Source organism: Seriola aureovittata, chromosome 11 (genome assembly GCF_021018895.1).
Source record: "Seriola aureovittata isolate HTS-2021-v1 ecotype China chromosome 11, ASM2101889v1, whole genome shotgun sequence".
Taxonomy (NCBI): domain Eukaryota; kingdom Metazoa; phylum Chordata; class Actinopteri; order Carangiformes; family Carangidae; genus Seriola; species Seriola aureovittata.
This window is the reverse complement of record NC_079374.1, coordinates 7708524-7726543: the sequence shown is the minus strand read 5'-3', so window position 1 is coordinate 7726543 and position 18020 is coordinate 7708524. Positions and strand designations below refer to the sequence as shown.

Here is an 18020-nt window from a genome sequence, read left to right as displayed (position 1 = left end):
TTATACCCAGCACATACACACACACGCAGGGGGGGGTAATTAGCATATCGGGGCCCCGCCCTCCCGGCACGCGCCATATGGTGCATACGTCATTAAAACGGCCCCGGGGATCACGTGACAAATCTTCCATTTGTATGAGCCAAAGACTCTCTCTCTCTCTCTCTCTCTCTCTCTCTCTCTCTCTCTCTCTCTCTCTCTCTCTCTCTCTCTCTCTCTCCATCTCTCTCTTTGTGAAGAAAGTTGACCATCTGTCCACATACACGCACGCATGCGTAATGTGTGTTGGTGTGTGTTGTATGTGATGATTGTATGACATTTAGAGAAAATGTGTGCACAGGTTTATCATTACTGTTGTTGAAGAGGATGAAGATATAATGATGACGATGATGATGATGTTTGTGTTCGATCAGAAAATTAAGAAATGAAATTGTACTTCAGGACTGAACTGACAGGGGCCCCATCCCGGCCCCTGGAGGCATGGATGGTCCCACAGAGAGAGGAACATGAAGAGACTGATCTCATACGTGTCTGTGTGTGTGTGTGTGTGTTTGTGTTTGTGTGTGTGTGTGTTGTGTGTGTGTGTGTGTATGTGTGTATGTGTTTGCTGCAGGTGCAGTTGTATCACAAACTTCTGTTCAGCAATTGCAAAGCATGTGAGTGTGACAAAATATTGTGTGATTTAACAGTTACCCCGACAACAGTGGTGCTCTATGGTGCAGAAGAAGAATCTATGTCAGGCTTTGGATTCACACACAGCACTCGGTTGTGGGACACTTGCGACGCTGACATGTGCATTGTGATTTTCAGTGACGAACAACTACTGTCCGCTCCTTCTCGACCTTCGCCGACCCTGTTGTTGCCAGGAGGAGGGACTCCATCATCCCCAACATTAGATTGACATAGACGCTGACCTCTTAATGATTATTGACCACTCTCCAACCCTCTGTTGTTTTCTAAAATACTAAGAAGAGTTGTGTCTCAGAAGCTTTCAACAGACATATCCAACAGTTATCTGTTTGACTTATTTCAATCTGCTTTCAGGGCCTGTTGCCTCTGGCCTGACTCTCAAGTGGTTAAAGTTTTTACTTATCTGAAAGAACACAGTGTGTTTCCTACAATAATTCTACAATATTTTCTGAAGTGAAATATGGAGTACCCCAGGGCTCCGTTCTTGGCTTTTTTTTCTTTCTTTATATTTCAGCTCTAGATCAAATTAAATGCACAGATGGAATTAATTTCCACTGCTATGCTGATGATACTCAGCTGTAAGATATAGTGTTTGAAAATGTCTACCATTATTTCCACAGAAAGCTGCATTCATTCTCTGTCCTACTATTATTACAGACATGTCTGAGCAACTTGCTAATGGACTTCTTCTGTTGAGACTTCTGAGCCAAGGCTGGATTTTTAGTTATTGGCACAGTTACAAATGTCAGTGGCCTTTTGAATGAGGTTTTCTTACGTCTGGAACAAAACTAGGAAGTTCAGATTTTACTTTACTAGCTGTCTATATTTAAACAATACCACATCTCCCACGGCTCTATGACAGTCAGCTTTTCACCCCGCCTTGGAGTGTTGCTGTTCATAAGATCTATTGCACCTTTTCCGTACAACATGGTTGAACAACTAGCAAATGAATTAGCTTGATAGCATAACCTTAGTCTTGGTTAATCATTAAGCTAGCAGCTAGCCTGTTAGTTACGTTTACTAAATGTTTGGAAAAAGTCAGTGGATAGTGGGTGTGGCTTATCTAGGAAGTGGGAGGGGCTTATCTCAGCAGTCCACATCCTCTTAGGATAATTCCAAGTTTCCGCCCTCTGGACTTGGTGGCTGAGCTGTGGTGAACTTTTGTCAATAACAAACTCTCAACTGAGCATCTTCCCATCTTACATGGACAAAAAGTAACTGTATTAATAATAATAATAATAATAATATTGATAGTTTATATTCTCATTTCATCACTACACAGCAAAATAAAAGCAGCAGCAGAGAAGAGAGGGAGCTGTTTGGCTGCAGTTAGCATATGACAGTAAAATGTTTGTGATAAAGCGCAGTTCAATTTCCTACTTTGTGGACTGCTGCTGTTACAACATTACTTCCTGTCCCCTCCTACTTTAGGCCTCACCTTGTGAGTGAATTTCGCCAGGTTGATTTTGGTGTGACTGCACCACGGTTGGCTGCATCAGCTCTGATGGACAGGAAAGAAGCCATGGACTTTGGACCTTTCTCCAGTGAAGAGGTCACCATGGTGACAATGAACCAGTTGCTAGGAGGTTACCAGGCAACTTTAGAGGACCTGTGTTTCTGTCCATCAGTGTGGATCCCATGACAGCTAATGGTTAACGCAAAATCAATCTCTCTGCTGTTCAGGTGAGGATTAATGAATATAAAACAGAGGAGTGTATCAGATCAAGTCATGAAGGAAATACACTTTATTAAAAACAAGTAACAAGTATAAAGTTCTTGACAATTTCTAGAATAAAAACACATATTCATGTACCAGGTCAATTCACAGTGTCCCTGCTGTTTTGTTCTTAGCAGTGTGGTGTACACCAGGTTTTCAGAGCTTTTTCACAGGAAATGGGCTGTAAATAAAATCATAAAACCCTACAGAGCTGTAAAGAGACAGTATTCTTTTAACTTTCTGTTTTTTGATTAAATGTTAAAAATTAACATACAGCATTTTTAAAAAATGCAGCTTTAATACTGGGTTGGAATTTCAATGCTAATTTAACAGTTTTAAGATGTTCATATGTAGGATTGAAGCTATTTCATGTTCTGTGCTGTACATTGTAAGTTTTAGATGTTTTTTTATAGACTATATATTCTATTATAGGTCTACATTAAAGGTTACAGTTGTTGTAGTTTGAATTAAATGTAATGCAGTCAATAACAGCACTGTACTGTTTTTCACTAGACAGCATGGTTAAAACTATTGTAAATGAAACAGCAATATGGTTTCAGTCCAACCAAAGCTGTAAGTGAAGGAGGTCGACATTTACAATTTCAAGTGATCAACACATTCAGAAATGATGTGATTCCACAAATGTTTCAAACAGAGACAGAAACGAAGAAGAGTTTTCAGTGTAGCAACTTGATGATGAATAAGAATTATTATTCTATACCGCAGGCTGTGTGTGTGTGTGTGTGTGTGTGTGTGTGTGTGTGTGTGTGTGTGTGTGTGTGTGTGTGTGTGTGTGTGTGTGTGTGTGTGTGTGTGTGTGTGTGTGTGTGTGTGTGTGTGTGTGTGTGTGTGTGTGTGTGTGTGTGTGTGTGTGTGTAGAAGGTCAGATTACCCTATTCATACAAAGAACTCAGTATCCAATGAAAACTCAACACACACACACACACACACACACACACACACACACACACACTGTTTATACAGTAGCCTCCACTCATGGGTGTCCAGAGCAGAAGTTAAAATGTTGACAAAAACATTGGTAAACACTTATATCTACTTACTACATTATAATGTGTTATAAACCATGTATTTAATATTCATATGATGTATAAAATGCCATATAGGGGATTTAAAGTGAAAACATACACAAACAGAAAACAAAACAAGACACAACACAACAATGCAAAAGAACAAATAACACAATGGTTGAAAGAGAGACGCTGTCTTAAGAAGAAAGATCAGAGAAGTGTTAAGTGAAAACATAACATATAGACATGAAAGCTTTTTTTCTTTTTTCTTCCTTTTTAAAACAAACAAACAAACAAATAAACAAACAAATAAATAAACAAAAAAACCCACAACAACAAAAAACAGTAAATCACTTATTTATTTATTTATTTGTTTATTTATTTAATTATTAATTTCTTTTGTAAGAGCTCACAGTCAATCCATAACATTTAACTTGATCAACTTTCTGGAATAGACAAAATAAAGTTTTCATTAACTAATTTGAACAAACCTTTAAAAGCATCAGAGAACATCAGTGTAATAACTGGAGGTTAGTTGTTTAACAGTGTTGGTACCTGCACTGGAAGATTTAATCAGCTGAGCAGCCCTTAGTTTAATGGTGTTTGATTTCCATCTGATGGTTAAATATAGGTACTGCAGGTAAAATCAAAGCTCACCCTACACATTCTCTTTCTTTCTTTCTTTCTTTCTTTCTTTCTTTCTTTCTTTCTTTCTTTCTTTCTTTCTTTCTTTCTTTCTTTCTTTCTTTAACGATTCAGGTATATCTTCCATTGTGAAAACGTGACCACTCTTTGCCTTTGAAACAGCACCATTTCTCCTATGTACACTTGCACACATTTAAGGCACTGACAGGATTTACAACACTCATATATTATTAGTGAATAAGTTATTAATTATTATTTTGGTTATTTATTTTTCTGTTCATCTATAACATGGAGATAAACTGTTACATACGGATAGGGAGTGCAATGTAATGTATATATAATAGAGGTATATTAGATTGTATTGTATTGTGCATTTAAGGTTCAAAGACAGGAGGACTCTCCACTTTTGTCAGGGTGTGATGAAGGTCTAAAAAATGGTGATAGAAAAAAATGTTGTATAAATGTGTAAAATAATGTAGAGGAAGCTTTACAGAGTATTGACCGCATGTAGAGAAAATAGGGCTAAAATATGCTGAGATTTTTTTTTAATGCAGACCAACCTAATAACCACTTCACATTTGTTTACATGCTGGTTCAGACAGTGGATGGGTTCTGATACTGTCCCCATAACTATTATCATCTTTAACTATCTTGCATAAGCTTGTTTTCTTGTGTACGACTGTGTCGTGCGCACACCCTCAGCCCGGCAGGTGTCGCTGTTCCTCCGCCGCAGGCCGCTGAGGACACGCCTCCCCTCCGCCTCCTCTCCGTCCACGCTGCCGCCGCCGCCGCTGCCGCTGCTGCTGCTGCTGCTGCGGGTGATTTCAGGAAGCGGAAGCAGGAATGTTGGAGTGTTTTTAGAAAAGTTTGGACAAGTTGGACAGTTTGGGAGCTGAGATACAAACTGCGGAGAAACATGACGGTGAGTCGCATTGACCGCTCGCGGTACTGATCATGATACGGCTGGTTGTACCGCTGCAGGTGAAAGTCCTGTTGCTGCTGGTGTTTGGAGCTGTAGAGAGTTTTACTACGACCGCTGTCAGTGCTGTTCCTGCGTGTCAAACAGCAGGAACAGCTAAACAGGATAAACAAGACAGTGTGAGCTCAGAGAGAAATGGAGCTATGCATGTAACGCGATAGTGTAAAAGGGCTCGTTTTACTTTATATTAGGAATCAAAATCAAAGCGCTATTGAATGATGTTTATACAGCGGATATTTAAAGATTCAGATGTGGCTTCATTACTATGTGTGTGTGTGTGTGTGTGTGTGTGTGTGTGGTGGAAGAAGTGCTCAGATGTTTTACTGAACTAGGCCTAAATTTAGCAATACAACGGTGTAGAAACACAATTCCAAGTAAATATTCTGCATCAAATTAGACTTAAAGTACTAAACGTAAAAGCCACTCTTTGTGCTGAATTCTCATTTCAGAAAGACTCATATCATTTTACTGAATTATAATTAATGATGCATTCATGTGTAAATCATTTGGTGGGAATAATTTTTATTACTCACTCAATTACTTTATCTACTGTTGAGTAGTGTACTTATAATAATACATCACAATGTATTTGTTATTGTGACCATATTTTGTATTCATAATCTGAATCTACAAAGTAAATCGTAACTAAAGCTTTAAAATAAATGTAATGAAGTAAAATACAATTTTCCTCTGAACTGTCGTGGAGTAGAAGTATTAAGCAAAATTAAATTCTCAAGTATAGTAAAAGTACTTTAAAACTGTACTGAAGTACAGTACTTAAATGTACTTAGTTACTCTCCACCACTGGTGTGTGTGTGTGTGTGTGTTTGTGTGTGTGTGTGTGTGTGTGTGTGTGTGTTACAGAAACTTGTTGTGTGTTGACAAACAAGCTGTTCGGCTCTTTAGAAAGAGGAAACATTCACTTGCTTCATCAGAAACAGTGAAGCTGGACAATGGTGCAAAGTACTTAAGTACATTTACTCAGGTTCAGTGCTTAAGTACACTTTAGAGGTACTTGTACTTGAATATTTAATTCTACTTTTATTCCACTCAAATTCAGAGGGAAATATATTGTTCTTTTTACTGCACTACATTTATTTATATTATTTAACAGCAGTAGTAACTGGGTCAAGTTACAAAGGCTATGATGAGCTTACAAAATACAGTGCGATGCCACAGTATATTGTTTAATTGACCCGCCAGTTTAAAGATTAAGTTTAGTTCAGTTTACACCAGCAACAGCATAAAATGCTCCTTACACATTGTTACTATCGCACCTTTGCCACACTGGATAAAAAGGTTAATAACCAATGGGTTATTTTGACTCATTTAAAAAAAGAATATATATATTACTGTCGGGTTATTTTAACCCAAATAAAATATGATTTTAGTGCTAAGACAAAATAACCCCTTGTCTTGGATTTGATTGGTGACCCAATGGTTTCCTACACATGGGTGCAGGGTAAAGTTAACGCACTATTGCATCTGTACTGATGTGTGATGAGTACCTTTACTTTTAACACTGTGAGTACATTTTACTGCTAATACTTATGCATTTTTAAACAAGTAACATTTGAATGGATGCCTTTTACTTTTATTGCAGTATTTGTACACAGTAATATTGCTTTACTTAAGTAAAGGGTCTGAGTACTTCTTCCACCACTACTGTACTTCTACTTCAGTACATTTCAGAGGGAAATATTACTAGTACTATAGTATTATAGTATTATAGCATTGTGAGATGAAACTGCTCGTAATTAAGGTTGTTAAATATTTTCAGTTCGACCAACTACAATATTAAAAGTACTGCTGATAGTACTTTTAATGCATCAGTAACAATGAAACAAAAGTACATTTTGTTCCTAATACTTCTGAATTTGTAGTTTTTGAATGCAGGACTTCGCCTTGAAATGGAGCATAATGCGGTTATATTTATATACTTTTACTTGAGTAACCAATTTAAATACTTTCTCTGCCACTGCATCTGGATGTTTTCTAGATATTTTTCAATGTTATCTGTGTCGTTCAAACACTCAGCCACCTGACGGCTTTCACTTCACCCCTGCGTGACTTATAATGCACTTGTACCCAACCTTTTTTTGGCTTGTAGGGCCGTGACTAATGTCTATTTTCATTATTGATTATTCTTAGCTGTTAATACCAAAAGCGAAACAAGAACTCTCCTGTTATTGCACCACATTGTAAAGATACTCCAATAAATTAAAAGTCTTGCACGTAATGTACCTGATGGATCAGAAGTAATAATATGTATATTAGGTGATTATTACTGATGCATAAATGTGTTAGTGTGATTTTATTGTTGTAGCTGATTATGAAACACTTTATATACTGTTGGGCAGTTTGATGCTCAGATGAACGCTGAAACACCTTCTTCTTTCTTTAACCATTCTGCGAACATGTTGCTGTGTCGTGTTAATATTCTTGAATTGTTTCTGGTTCCTGCAACTAATGATTATTTGATTATTTTCACTTTCGATTAATCTGTTGATTATTCTCTTGATTGATCAATTAATTGTTTAGTCAATAAAATATCAGAAAACAATAGAAAATGGCAACTGTAATTTCCCAGAGTGCAAGCTTTTCAAATTGCTGGAATAATTGAATAAACTCAAATATATTCAATTTACTATCATATGTGACAAAGAAAAGCACCGAATCATCACATTTGTAGAAGCTTGAACTAGAGAATATCTGGGAAATTATTGAAATGATTTATTGATTATCAAGATAATGGTCCATGGTTTGACTGATCAATTTGACCAGTCTTTTTAGCTTTAATACTGACATAGTTCAGTTTGTTTTGGGTTGAGACACGAGTCCTGTGAGTGTATATAGCATATGATATACAGTATATACTACTACACCACACTATACTTCTATAATAGGGCTATATTATCAGATAATCATTAGTTTTGCATTAATATTTAACAGATCAACTAACTGATTAACCATTAAGATACATTTTTACACACTAGTAGTTAAGTTCTTTTAACAGTGCATCATATTTTAGTTCTTCATATGTTTTGTATGAAGAATCTTGATTTGTAAAGCAACTAAAGTTAAACAGTATTAAAGCAGTGGAGAAGAAAGTTCAGCATTTTGTGGAGCAGAAACATAAACTGCCACAAATAAGTGGAGCCTTTGTTCGGCTTCTCTCTGATCCTCTAGCGTGTCATCCCGCAGTTTGCTGTAACAATGACGTAATAGTGATGTAAACAGACTCTGTGTCCCACTTTCACGCTGCTCTTCAACTGTGTTTGCCGTGATCTCTGTCAGCGATGAGAGGCTTCGAGTGTTGGAGCAGCTGGAGTGTTTGCTGTGTTCAGGCTGCAGGAAATCGTCTGTAACAGTGTGATTTCATTCATACAGTCGCGAACTGTGAGTCTGGTTTCTGTCAGAGCCGGCAGGTTAACTTTCCGACAGGCTGGGTATTCATACAGTCAGTGGGTCATCCTCTCTCAGGGACATTCAGTTTACAATGATATTAAACAGAGAAAAAAGACCATTTTTTACAACAGACATTTTTTAATACTTCATTGCAAGAGTCCATAAAACAGATTTATACTTGCTTACATAATGTAGAGCTGCAACGATCAGTCTATGAATCAATCAACAGAAAATCAATGTGTAAAATTTTTGAAAATCGAATAATTGTTTTACTCATTTTAAAGTAGATTAACTGATTTATATAGTACAGTAAAAATAAAATGATTAGACACTAAAATAGCTTATTATTAGTCCATCACTTTAACAGTGCACTGATCACACAACTGCACCTAACGTTTGTTTTCTTTAATGCTTTATCTGCCAGTTATTTTTTTAATTAATCCAGTCTTTGTAAACTCAACAATTATCTAAAGTCACGAAAGTCTTGTGTTAGACCTAAAGTCCAAATACCCCAATATATTTAGTTTCCAATGAAACATGAGAAAGAAAAGCTGGAATTTTTCACTATTTTTGCTTGAAAAACAGCTGAAACTAAGAGTTGATTATCAAAATAGCTGCAGATTATCTTTCTAATCTAATTGGCTCTCAGCTCTGGTTACTTCTCAGGGCTGAATCATAAACAGAAGGTTGTTTATACCCTTCGCACCTTGTCTTCTCCAACAGACTTAACTGATATTGATTTGTTATGCTTGTATCTTTGGCTTTTCTTGAGTGCTCCCTGCAGTGTGTAGAATTCGTTATTTTGTTGTATTGCTTGACATATATACACCGATCAGCCACGACATTAAAACCAGTTCATGGAAAGAACTGCCTGCAGAGCTCAGAGAGAGGATTGTTTTGAGGCACTGATCTGGGAAAGGCTACAAAACATTTCTGCACAGAGCACAGTGACCTCCATAATTCTTAAATACAAGACGTTTGGAACAACCAGCACTCTTCTTGGAGCTGGCCGCCCGGCCAAACTAAGCAATCGGAGGAGAAGTGCTTTTGCAAGAGAGGTGACTAAGAACCCGATGGTCACTCTGGCAGAGCTCCAGAGATCCTGTGTGGAGATGAGAGAAACTTCCAGAAGGACAACCATCACTGCAGCACTCACATAGCAGAGTGTCCAGATGAAGCCTCTCCTCAGTAAAACACATGAAAGCTGCTTGGAGTTTGCAAAAAGCACCTAAATAGAGATTCGCTGGTCTGATGAAACCAAGCGTCATTTCTGGCAGAAACCACGCACCGCTCACCACCTGCCCAGCACCATCCCAATAGTGAAGCATGGTGGTGGCAGCATCATGTGCAGTGGTGTTTTTCAGCAGCAGGGTGGCTGGTCAGGGTGGAGGGAAAGCTGAACAGAGCAAAGTACATAGAGATCCTTGATGAAAACCTGGTTCAGCACACAGCACTATATAAACATATTTACAACATAGTCTAAGATCAGCGAAATTATTATTTGAATTAGGAAATGTTTGGGTAGACATTGCATGCCAACTTTTAGTACTTTTTAGAAAAATGTTGATACTCTGTGCTACATACCACAGAGTAACCAGATGTTCAATACCCAGATGTTTTTTTTCACCATTTAATCCTTTACCGACACTACACGCTCTTTATAGCCTCCTTTTAAGTCTGCAGGAGCTGAGTGGTTGATATTTAGAGACAGATAACATAAGAGGGCTGCGATGAGGGTGAAAACCAGCTGACCAGCTCATCACTACCCCTGATGTTTTCCCTCATGTGCATTGAAGACAGCTGCAGAAGACTCACTCCCTGCTCACAGTCTGCGTATTTTGTTGTTTTCTGACATTCCAGTTTGTTTTGCATTTACATGAGTAATCTATAAATAACCCTATCCCTCCCTCACTCCCCCATCTCTCTCTCTCATGGACAGGAAGTTGTTCTGTTCTTAATTCTAAACACTTGTTTCCTGTTTCACACGTTCTCATTTGGATTTGGCTGCACGGTAATCTTTTTTTTTTGTCCTTCTTCCTCTCCATCCTTTTCTCCTCTGTTCAGTGGCCCCATATGTATTATTTTATATTTACCTTGGTGCTTTAGTTTTTTTCTTTTCATCTCCTCATTTTCTTGTCTGGCTTTTGTTATTGTTCATAAATTCACGTGGAGTTTCATTTCAGTAAATGACTTTGTGACTGTGTCCCTGAACAGCTGGCTGAGAGACTGAGCTGAGAGAGTTAGTGCCAAAAGAAATTGAAAGGCTGCTACTAACATTTAAACATTAAACCTATTGATTATGTTTGCAATTAACCCATTAATCCTTTGGTGTATAAAATGTCAGGAAAAGGAGAGAAATGCCCTTCACAACTTCTCAGAGTCCAAGGTGACGTCTTCAAACGTCATTATTTAAGTTACTCAGAGTCACTACTGACAATATACTATGTTGTTAGATCATTATTGTTAGTGCTGGAACATTTACTTGAATAATCAGTGACTCAACAGAAAAGTAATCACCAACATTTTTGACAACTGAGTCATTCATCTGTCAGCAAGACTGAGGCGTCTGCAGTCATGCCAGCGGCTAGTGCTAGTGACAGTAACATGCTGATACTGAGCAGGTATAACGTTTATCATATTCACATCTTAGTTTAGCTATTAGCATGTAGCTAATAGCACTCCCATCCACATTTTCTAGGTCACAAACTTTAGTATTGGAAAAATTTAACAATAACAAGTCTCCAGTCAATAGTTATTGAAACATTTTACTCAAAAGCAGAAAATGTGAACCTCATTGTGGCACTAAAGGAAAAGTCAAGGGCTCAACAAAGTCAGTAGGATTTGTCCTCTGGGGACCATAAATGTCTCTATAAAATTTCATGGCTATCCATCACATAGTTGTTGAGATATTTCAGCGTTGGACCGACTGACAAACTGACATTTTCTGACTGATTACAAAATTCTTTTACTGGCTCCAGCTCCTCAAATGTGACGATTGAGTTCTTTTCTCTGCTTTTTGGCTGAGTGCAGGTGCACAACATGAACAGACAAGCTTACTTTTGTCTGTGATCAAGTTTCACAGAATTGATGTTAATTTGTGACAACTGGTGTGACCTGCTGGCAGAACCATTTAAACCAGCTAAACCTCATGCTAACAAAAGCTAGCATCTGCATTTTTAACAACCCCTGTGTCTGATCTGTGCATCAAAATCATTTTTCTTATTTGTTATTATTCATTTGAAACTGAGGTTTCCCTCATTTACAGTAATTTCAAGGTACATAGAAATACACAGTTAAAAATGAAAAAGAGGACATACTCAATGAAAACATTTTCACACTGAGATGAAGCGGTTTGAGATCGTTGTCTTGAATTGTCCGGGGGTAGTGAGCGTTCACATTCACACATTCACTTTTCATTTGCATATGCAGTGAAATGCTGTTGCCTGGCTCTCGTAAAGGAGAGCAGTGCTGCAACATTAACAGGCTGACATGGACAAAGCACTAAAGAGTACATTAAAAAAAGACTTGTTAATCATTATGACAGGTTCATTTTAGCTGAAACAAATCCAATTAATTGAGACTGGGTGATATCTCTGTAAAATATGATGAAATGAAAACACTCAAATAAACTACAGGTAACTAACAGGCAAGAAAGACCTCCAGTATCATCATGAACACATTGTAAAGACCATTAAATATAAATGTATGAAATCATCTAGATATTTTCTGTATAACATCATAATTACATAAAAATATTTCCAAATTACAAATGCAACATACTGTACATACAGTATATCATATAGAAAATATAATTTAAGCCTCCAATAACTGTTTTTCTTTTGTGATGTCAGTGGAAACAAGTTGTTCATAAAGCGAACTTCTTAGTGCACAATTGCTCAGAGGTTATGGAGCAACATTAGCATTCATCTGGAGTGGTGTCTGTGTCCACCTGATTAATGTAATAGTTAGTTGCTCAACTTTCTAACTCAAGAGTTACTCTCTTTTAGCTCTGTTTTTGGTCTCTACCTGCTCCTGAGGGATGTATCAGGCTGTGTCTGTGTCTGTCTGCAGAGAGCTGAAACTCACTGTGAAGCTCTGAAGCTGCAGGTTCAGGTGGTAATTTTCTGCCGGATCGTCACTATGATTGTCACATTGTTTTAACATTGTCATTTGATATGTAATGTCATTCTAATTATAGCTGCTAATATACACTGCTGTTTAAAGTATTTTTCCTTTAGTGAGTTTCACAACATCCGTGTTTCCAAACCTGTGTGTGTGTGTGTGTGTGTGTGTGTGTGTGTGTGTGTGTGTGTGTGTGTGTGTAATCTCAGCTGGTTCTCAGTGTGGGTAACTCATCAATAATTAAGTCCACTTCTCAACTTCTCATCTCACCAAAAACCATCTTTACTCTGCTTCCTCCCTCCAGGATGCGACACACACTGTTTGTGTGGGAGACACTTCTAGAAGTTAATTGATGGTCAGTTTTCTCAGCAGTAAAAACTCAATTGCTCCTTGCTGTCTCAAGTTTGTCTTTGCTGTGCATTTGCCTTGCTGCCTCCTGCCATCTATAGCTGCCTTGCTTTCATATGACCTGCATATGACTTTGTAACATCTCTCTCTCTCTCTCTCTCTCCCTCTCCAGGTGTGTTACCTGTTGCTGATGTTGCTGTAGAGTCGTCAGTCTTCTCTGACTGACTGACCCCAACCAGACACACAGACAGGTAGATATGGAGAGTGGAGCTATGGAAATAGACACGAGTGCTGCTTCAGGTGGGTTGTCTTACTTAAACACCTTAAATTTGACCTAAAACTAATGGATTAGCAGTTGAAATAGTTGGCTAAATGTCATGGATACACTGAAGTAATTTGCTAAAAGTAACAAATGAAAGGTTGAAAGATCCAGCATCTGTAATAATAGTATGAATGCAAACTTGACTAAATGACAATTCAGTTGTATGAAAAAAAATAGGTGAAACTCTGGCTTGCTGTTGTTTTCATGTGTCCTAATTCATCAAAGGTGAACTTCAGGTGACAGTCTCACACAGATTCACCTTGCCACTGTGTGTCTTTGAACATACAGTATTGAAACACAATGTGATTTTACATTGTCATTAATGCTGGCTCAGTCATGTCTTTATCGTTCCTTATCAAACTGGTGGATGGAAAGAACAGTTAGTTGACCTAGATATGCAGGCGGGGACTGACGCGTGTGATCGCTCAGCTCCACTCTTGTGTTTTTTCTTTGAATCAGTTGTAGTTTCTGTTTGTCAGGTTGAATACCTGCCAAACCCGATTGATGACTTCACACTTGTCAGGCTGACAGACAGATTATTTGCTCGATTGATCCTCAGACACCAGAGAGGAGTCAGAGTGCAGCATAGCCTGTCTGCGGCGCCGGGCCTGGGCCCAGAGCAAAGACTCCATCTGGCAAAAATCAGAACAAGAGCGCCGTGGCTCTCAGGGGCCCCAACAGAGCCAGAGAGACGGGGATGCACAGAGACCCTCAGAGGAACCAGGTTAGACTGAGCTGAACTGTCACTAAAGCAGTTTTGTAACCGGGGATATTCTCAATGTTAACTGTATTTTTAAAATAACAAAATATTTCACATTAACTTTGTATTACATGGGCATCCAATATTCACTGGTATCTGTCTGCCATCCAGCAGCATCCTTAGCTGAGTGCTGAATAGGGCCTATTGTCAGACATTTTTATCTTCTCACAGTTATATCAGTATCACCATATGTCAGCTAATAAGTAACATGAAATTGCCAGACAGAAAGGCCAATTGTATGGTGTATTGTATTTGGGGCAACTGAAAAACAGTGTCTCCATTACATAGTTTGTCCACCAGAGATCTTCAGCTGGAAAATCTGCCATTCAGTACATGTGTCCGTCTCAGTTTATTTACAACTTAATTAAAAGGATCCTTTTCAAAAAAATGTATGTTTATGTACATCATAAGACAAACATTGGTAGATTTTTGTAACTCTTTAAGTATAGATATCGTGGCCTCAAAAACCCACTGTTTAAGTCTCTGAAACGTAGAAATCGACTGTTAGCGACATTAGCATTGTAGCTAAGATGGTGCTGTTAAGTACAGTGTCCCTGGAAGTTTCATTGGGGTAAATACTGTGCCGACCAACGTGCAAGGCAAGCCCCTTGTTGTACGCTTGTAATATAAACACGGCTTAATGCTGAAATGTGCCAAGCTGCAGTTCCTCCAATGTCCACTAGATGCTGCTCTGACAAAACTCTGATTGGATTGTCGTGAATGGGAAAACCTCAACTTCTCGAGCAATACAATTACAATACCGCTGAAGAAGGGACGTGTGCAGGGTATGGCTAGGCGGCACAGATTAATTCTTATATCAAGTTATATGTACATTTGTTAATATCACAACATTGATATTGTGGTATTACTCTTAACAACATTACACAACGCAAAGTGAAAGCAGACAAATATTTACAGTAGTGTATTAATTCCATCATGTCGTTCTGATTATAGGCTTTTGTTTTTGTTAATTAACCTGTTTTTATCAAAATAAATAAAATACATATATGTCCAAACTATTGGATCGAGTGTCATGAAATTTGGTACAGATATTCCCGGTGCCCAGAAGATGAATACTGGTGATTGTGGTGAGCCTTCTGGACTTTCCCTCTAGCGTCTCTACATTTGTGGTTTTGAGTGAAATGCCTCTATTAAGTGGATTGCCATGAAAATTGGTTCAGATGTTTATGACTCTCACTGCAATGATTTTTGTGTCAATTTAACTCCACTATCCATTAGCTGTCTTTGATTTAAAACAGCTGTTTGACACTTTGATTATTGATTAATTGTATTAGCCATCCACTGAGCAAAACACCAAACTTTCAAATGTGAAGATCTGCTGCTTTCCTGTTTTCTATCATATTCACATTTAGACTATATTTTAGGACAGTTGGTGGGACGAATCTGGACATTTGAGAATATCACCTTGCGCTCTGTGAAACTGTGAAATTCATGTTTTGCGAACAACATATTGAAAAATAACGTCACAGATTGATTCATAATTAAAAAAATGCTCATTAGTTGCAGCCACAGCAGTAAGAACAGGACATGCATGTGGGTCATTAACTAAACTGTGGTGGAATTGCAACCTGCTTGGTACCATGTTTTTAATCAGCTGAGATATGTACTGAGTCTGGCACTGATGTAATAGTTTTATAGCATGTTGTAATCACTATTGCATTCAACATCTGCTGGCTTATTACTTTAACATGATCATCTGTCTCTCTGTCTGTCAGGGCAAGTTTCTAACAACATCACCAGCTGGTTGATTGAATGCAGGTACAGTATCCATTCACCACATGATTAAAGGACCGTACCAATGTTTTTTAATGTCCTCTTTTTTCAGATCAATGTGCACTTGATGATACATCTAAATAAAGCTGACAAAATTTTGACAGTGACACATTATTTCCCTGGAGCCAGTTTCAAGTTGCTGCTGGTTGATTTTCTTAGTAATGAACTGAAACCAGTGATTCCTTGTAAGAAGGAAATAAATTAAAAAAAAAAAAACACTGATGGTTCAGTGATGATCAGCAGGAATGTGTGTAAATAGCAATTCATGAAAAACAGGCAGTATGGTCCTTCAAATCCAGACTGACTGGTTGTGAGACAGACTGACTAACTGGTTTTTTTGCTTACTGGTTTATCAATGTGTTTTCCTGGTGTCCAGTGTTGTGTGCATTTAGGAGCAGTGTTATCAGGTGCTGATGTAGAACCAACACACAGCCAACGCCTAGACATACAACACACAGAACACACACACAAACACACACACACACACACACACAGACACACACACAAAGCAGACCAACGCCCAGAGATAGGGCACATAGAGCAGTGAAGGAGAAGAAATAAAGAAAGGAAGAAGCTGACAGAAGACGGAAAGGAAGGCAGAAAAAAGAAAGGAGGGTAAACAGAGGAGGGGTTCCTCCTGCTGAGTCAACACTGTTATCACACACACACACAGTATTAGCCACTGTCACTCAGAACTCTCCAGTTCTGATGTGTCCTTGGCAACATCACCATGGTAACATGACCAGCAGAATCAGAATCACTGGTTACTATAGCAACAGCCACCAGACAGAGGCCAGGGGCCAACATGGCAGCTGGTGGAAAGTGGGAGGATTAGTAAACTCTGCGGCTGCGCACTGTTACACAACCAACCATGTGTGTGTGTGTGTGTGTGTGTGTGTGTGTGTGTGTGTGTGTGTGTGTGTGTGTGTGTGTGTGTGTGTGTGTGTGTGTGTTGAATGGTGGCATGAAGTTTGTCCCATTGATAAGAGCTGCAGGTTGTATAACAGCTCAGTGTTCCCAGCGTCCGGCTGTAGACCGCAGCTCAGACCTGCTCATAGCGTACTGCTACTGTCAACTAGTCAGCTAGTTAGCCTGGGACAGCTTGTCTGGTCAGTAGAGCTCCTGGGATAGGTAACAAGAACAGGATTTAGTGTGTGATATTTAGTCTTGCCTGGTCAGTAGCAGACTACAATATGTAGCCTAGCCTGACTAGGAGTTGGACTGGGAAAGTACCTTAGTCTTAGCCTTGCTTGATAGCCTTAGTCTGACTCTCTGTTAGCCTGGGATAGTTAGCCCAAGCCTGGCAGACAGTGAGCCTGGGTAACTTTGCCTTAGCCTCACAGACAGTTAGTGCTTGGGTAGTTAGCCATGGCGGTTAATTAGCCTTAGCTTGACATGCAGTTATCCTGGGTTACTTAGCCTGACATGCAGTTAGCTCTGGCATAGTTATCCTTCACCTAACATGAGTTAGTACTGGGATAGTTAGCCTTAGCCTGAAGGGGTAAGCCTTAGCCTGGCAGTTAGCCCTGGGTTACTTAACCTTAGCCCGACAAGCAGTTAGTGCTTGGATAGTTAATAATGATAACCTGAGACACTTTGGGATATTGTTATCTTAGCCCAAACTAGGCTTTATCCTAGTATACTTCATATCGTCATATCCTTTTCAGTAGATAACAGGAAGTTAGCCTTGCATTATTGGCTGTCACGTGACTAACATTTAGCCAACAATAGGCTGTCAAGTTGTGATAGCATAGATGGGTCCTTCATTACAACAAAGTTTAAGCCTGATCTGGTGTGTTTTTAGATACTTAGTTTCATGGGTGACTTTAATGGTATAGTTTGGTTTATATCAGGAATCAGGAAGTAGTCTAGGATAAACATGGATTATTACTCCCATCTTGATCAGGAGGGATAGATGGTGTAGCCTGGTTTGTTGTTAGCTTGCCTTGCCTGGTTATGATAGCACTTTACCTGTTGGGCTAAAGGCATTTTTCAGCTAGCCCGATGTAGACAACAGTAGAAAAGCATAAGGGTGAAACACCGGTGGTGAATATTTTCTACGTAAACCCACTCACTGGCTTCTGGAAGACGCACGTTGATGCAAGTTGACACATCCTGGCCACTGTCTACCCTAGTCTTCTTATGTGTGGCATATCTGGTGTGTGGTACAGGCATTGTGTGATACGATGCTTATTGATGCAGCTGTTTTT

General features: G+C 38.8%; 1 protein-coding gene across 5 annotated transcripts in view; it reads left to right on the top strand.

The window, feature by feature from the left end:
• The first annotated feature begins 4850 nt into the window (after window positions 1-4850).
• itprid2 (ITPR interacting domain containing 2) overlaps window positions 4851-18020 on the top strand; it is a 44251-nt gene continuing 31081 nt past the window's right edge. Inside the window, exons 1-6 of one of the 5 annotated variants that reach the window (XM_056388994.1) lie at window positions 4880-4999; window positions 12472-12577; window positions 12891-12941; window positions 13107-13234; window positions 13816-13980; window positions 15753-15795. In XM_056388994.1, the coding sequence (XP_056244969.1) occupies window positions 13192-13234; window positions 13816-13980; window positions 15753-15795 (251 nt within the window). In that variant the 5' untranslated portion in view covers window positions 4880-4999; window positions 12472-12577; window positions 12891-12941; window positions 13107-13191. Of the gene's footprint in view, window positions 5000-12471; window positions 12578-12890; window positions 12942-13106; window positions 13235-13815; window positions 13981-15752; window positions 15796-17666; window positions 17969-18020 lie in introns of those variants that run through there. The other 4 variants (XM_056388995.1, XM_056388993.1, XM_056388996.1 and 1 more) reach the window with 4 other exon arrangements.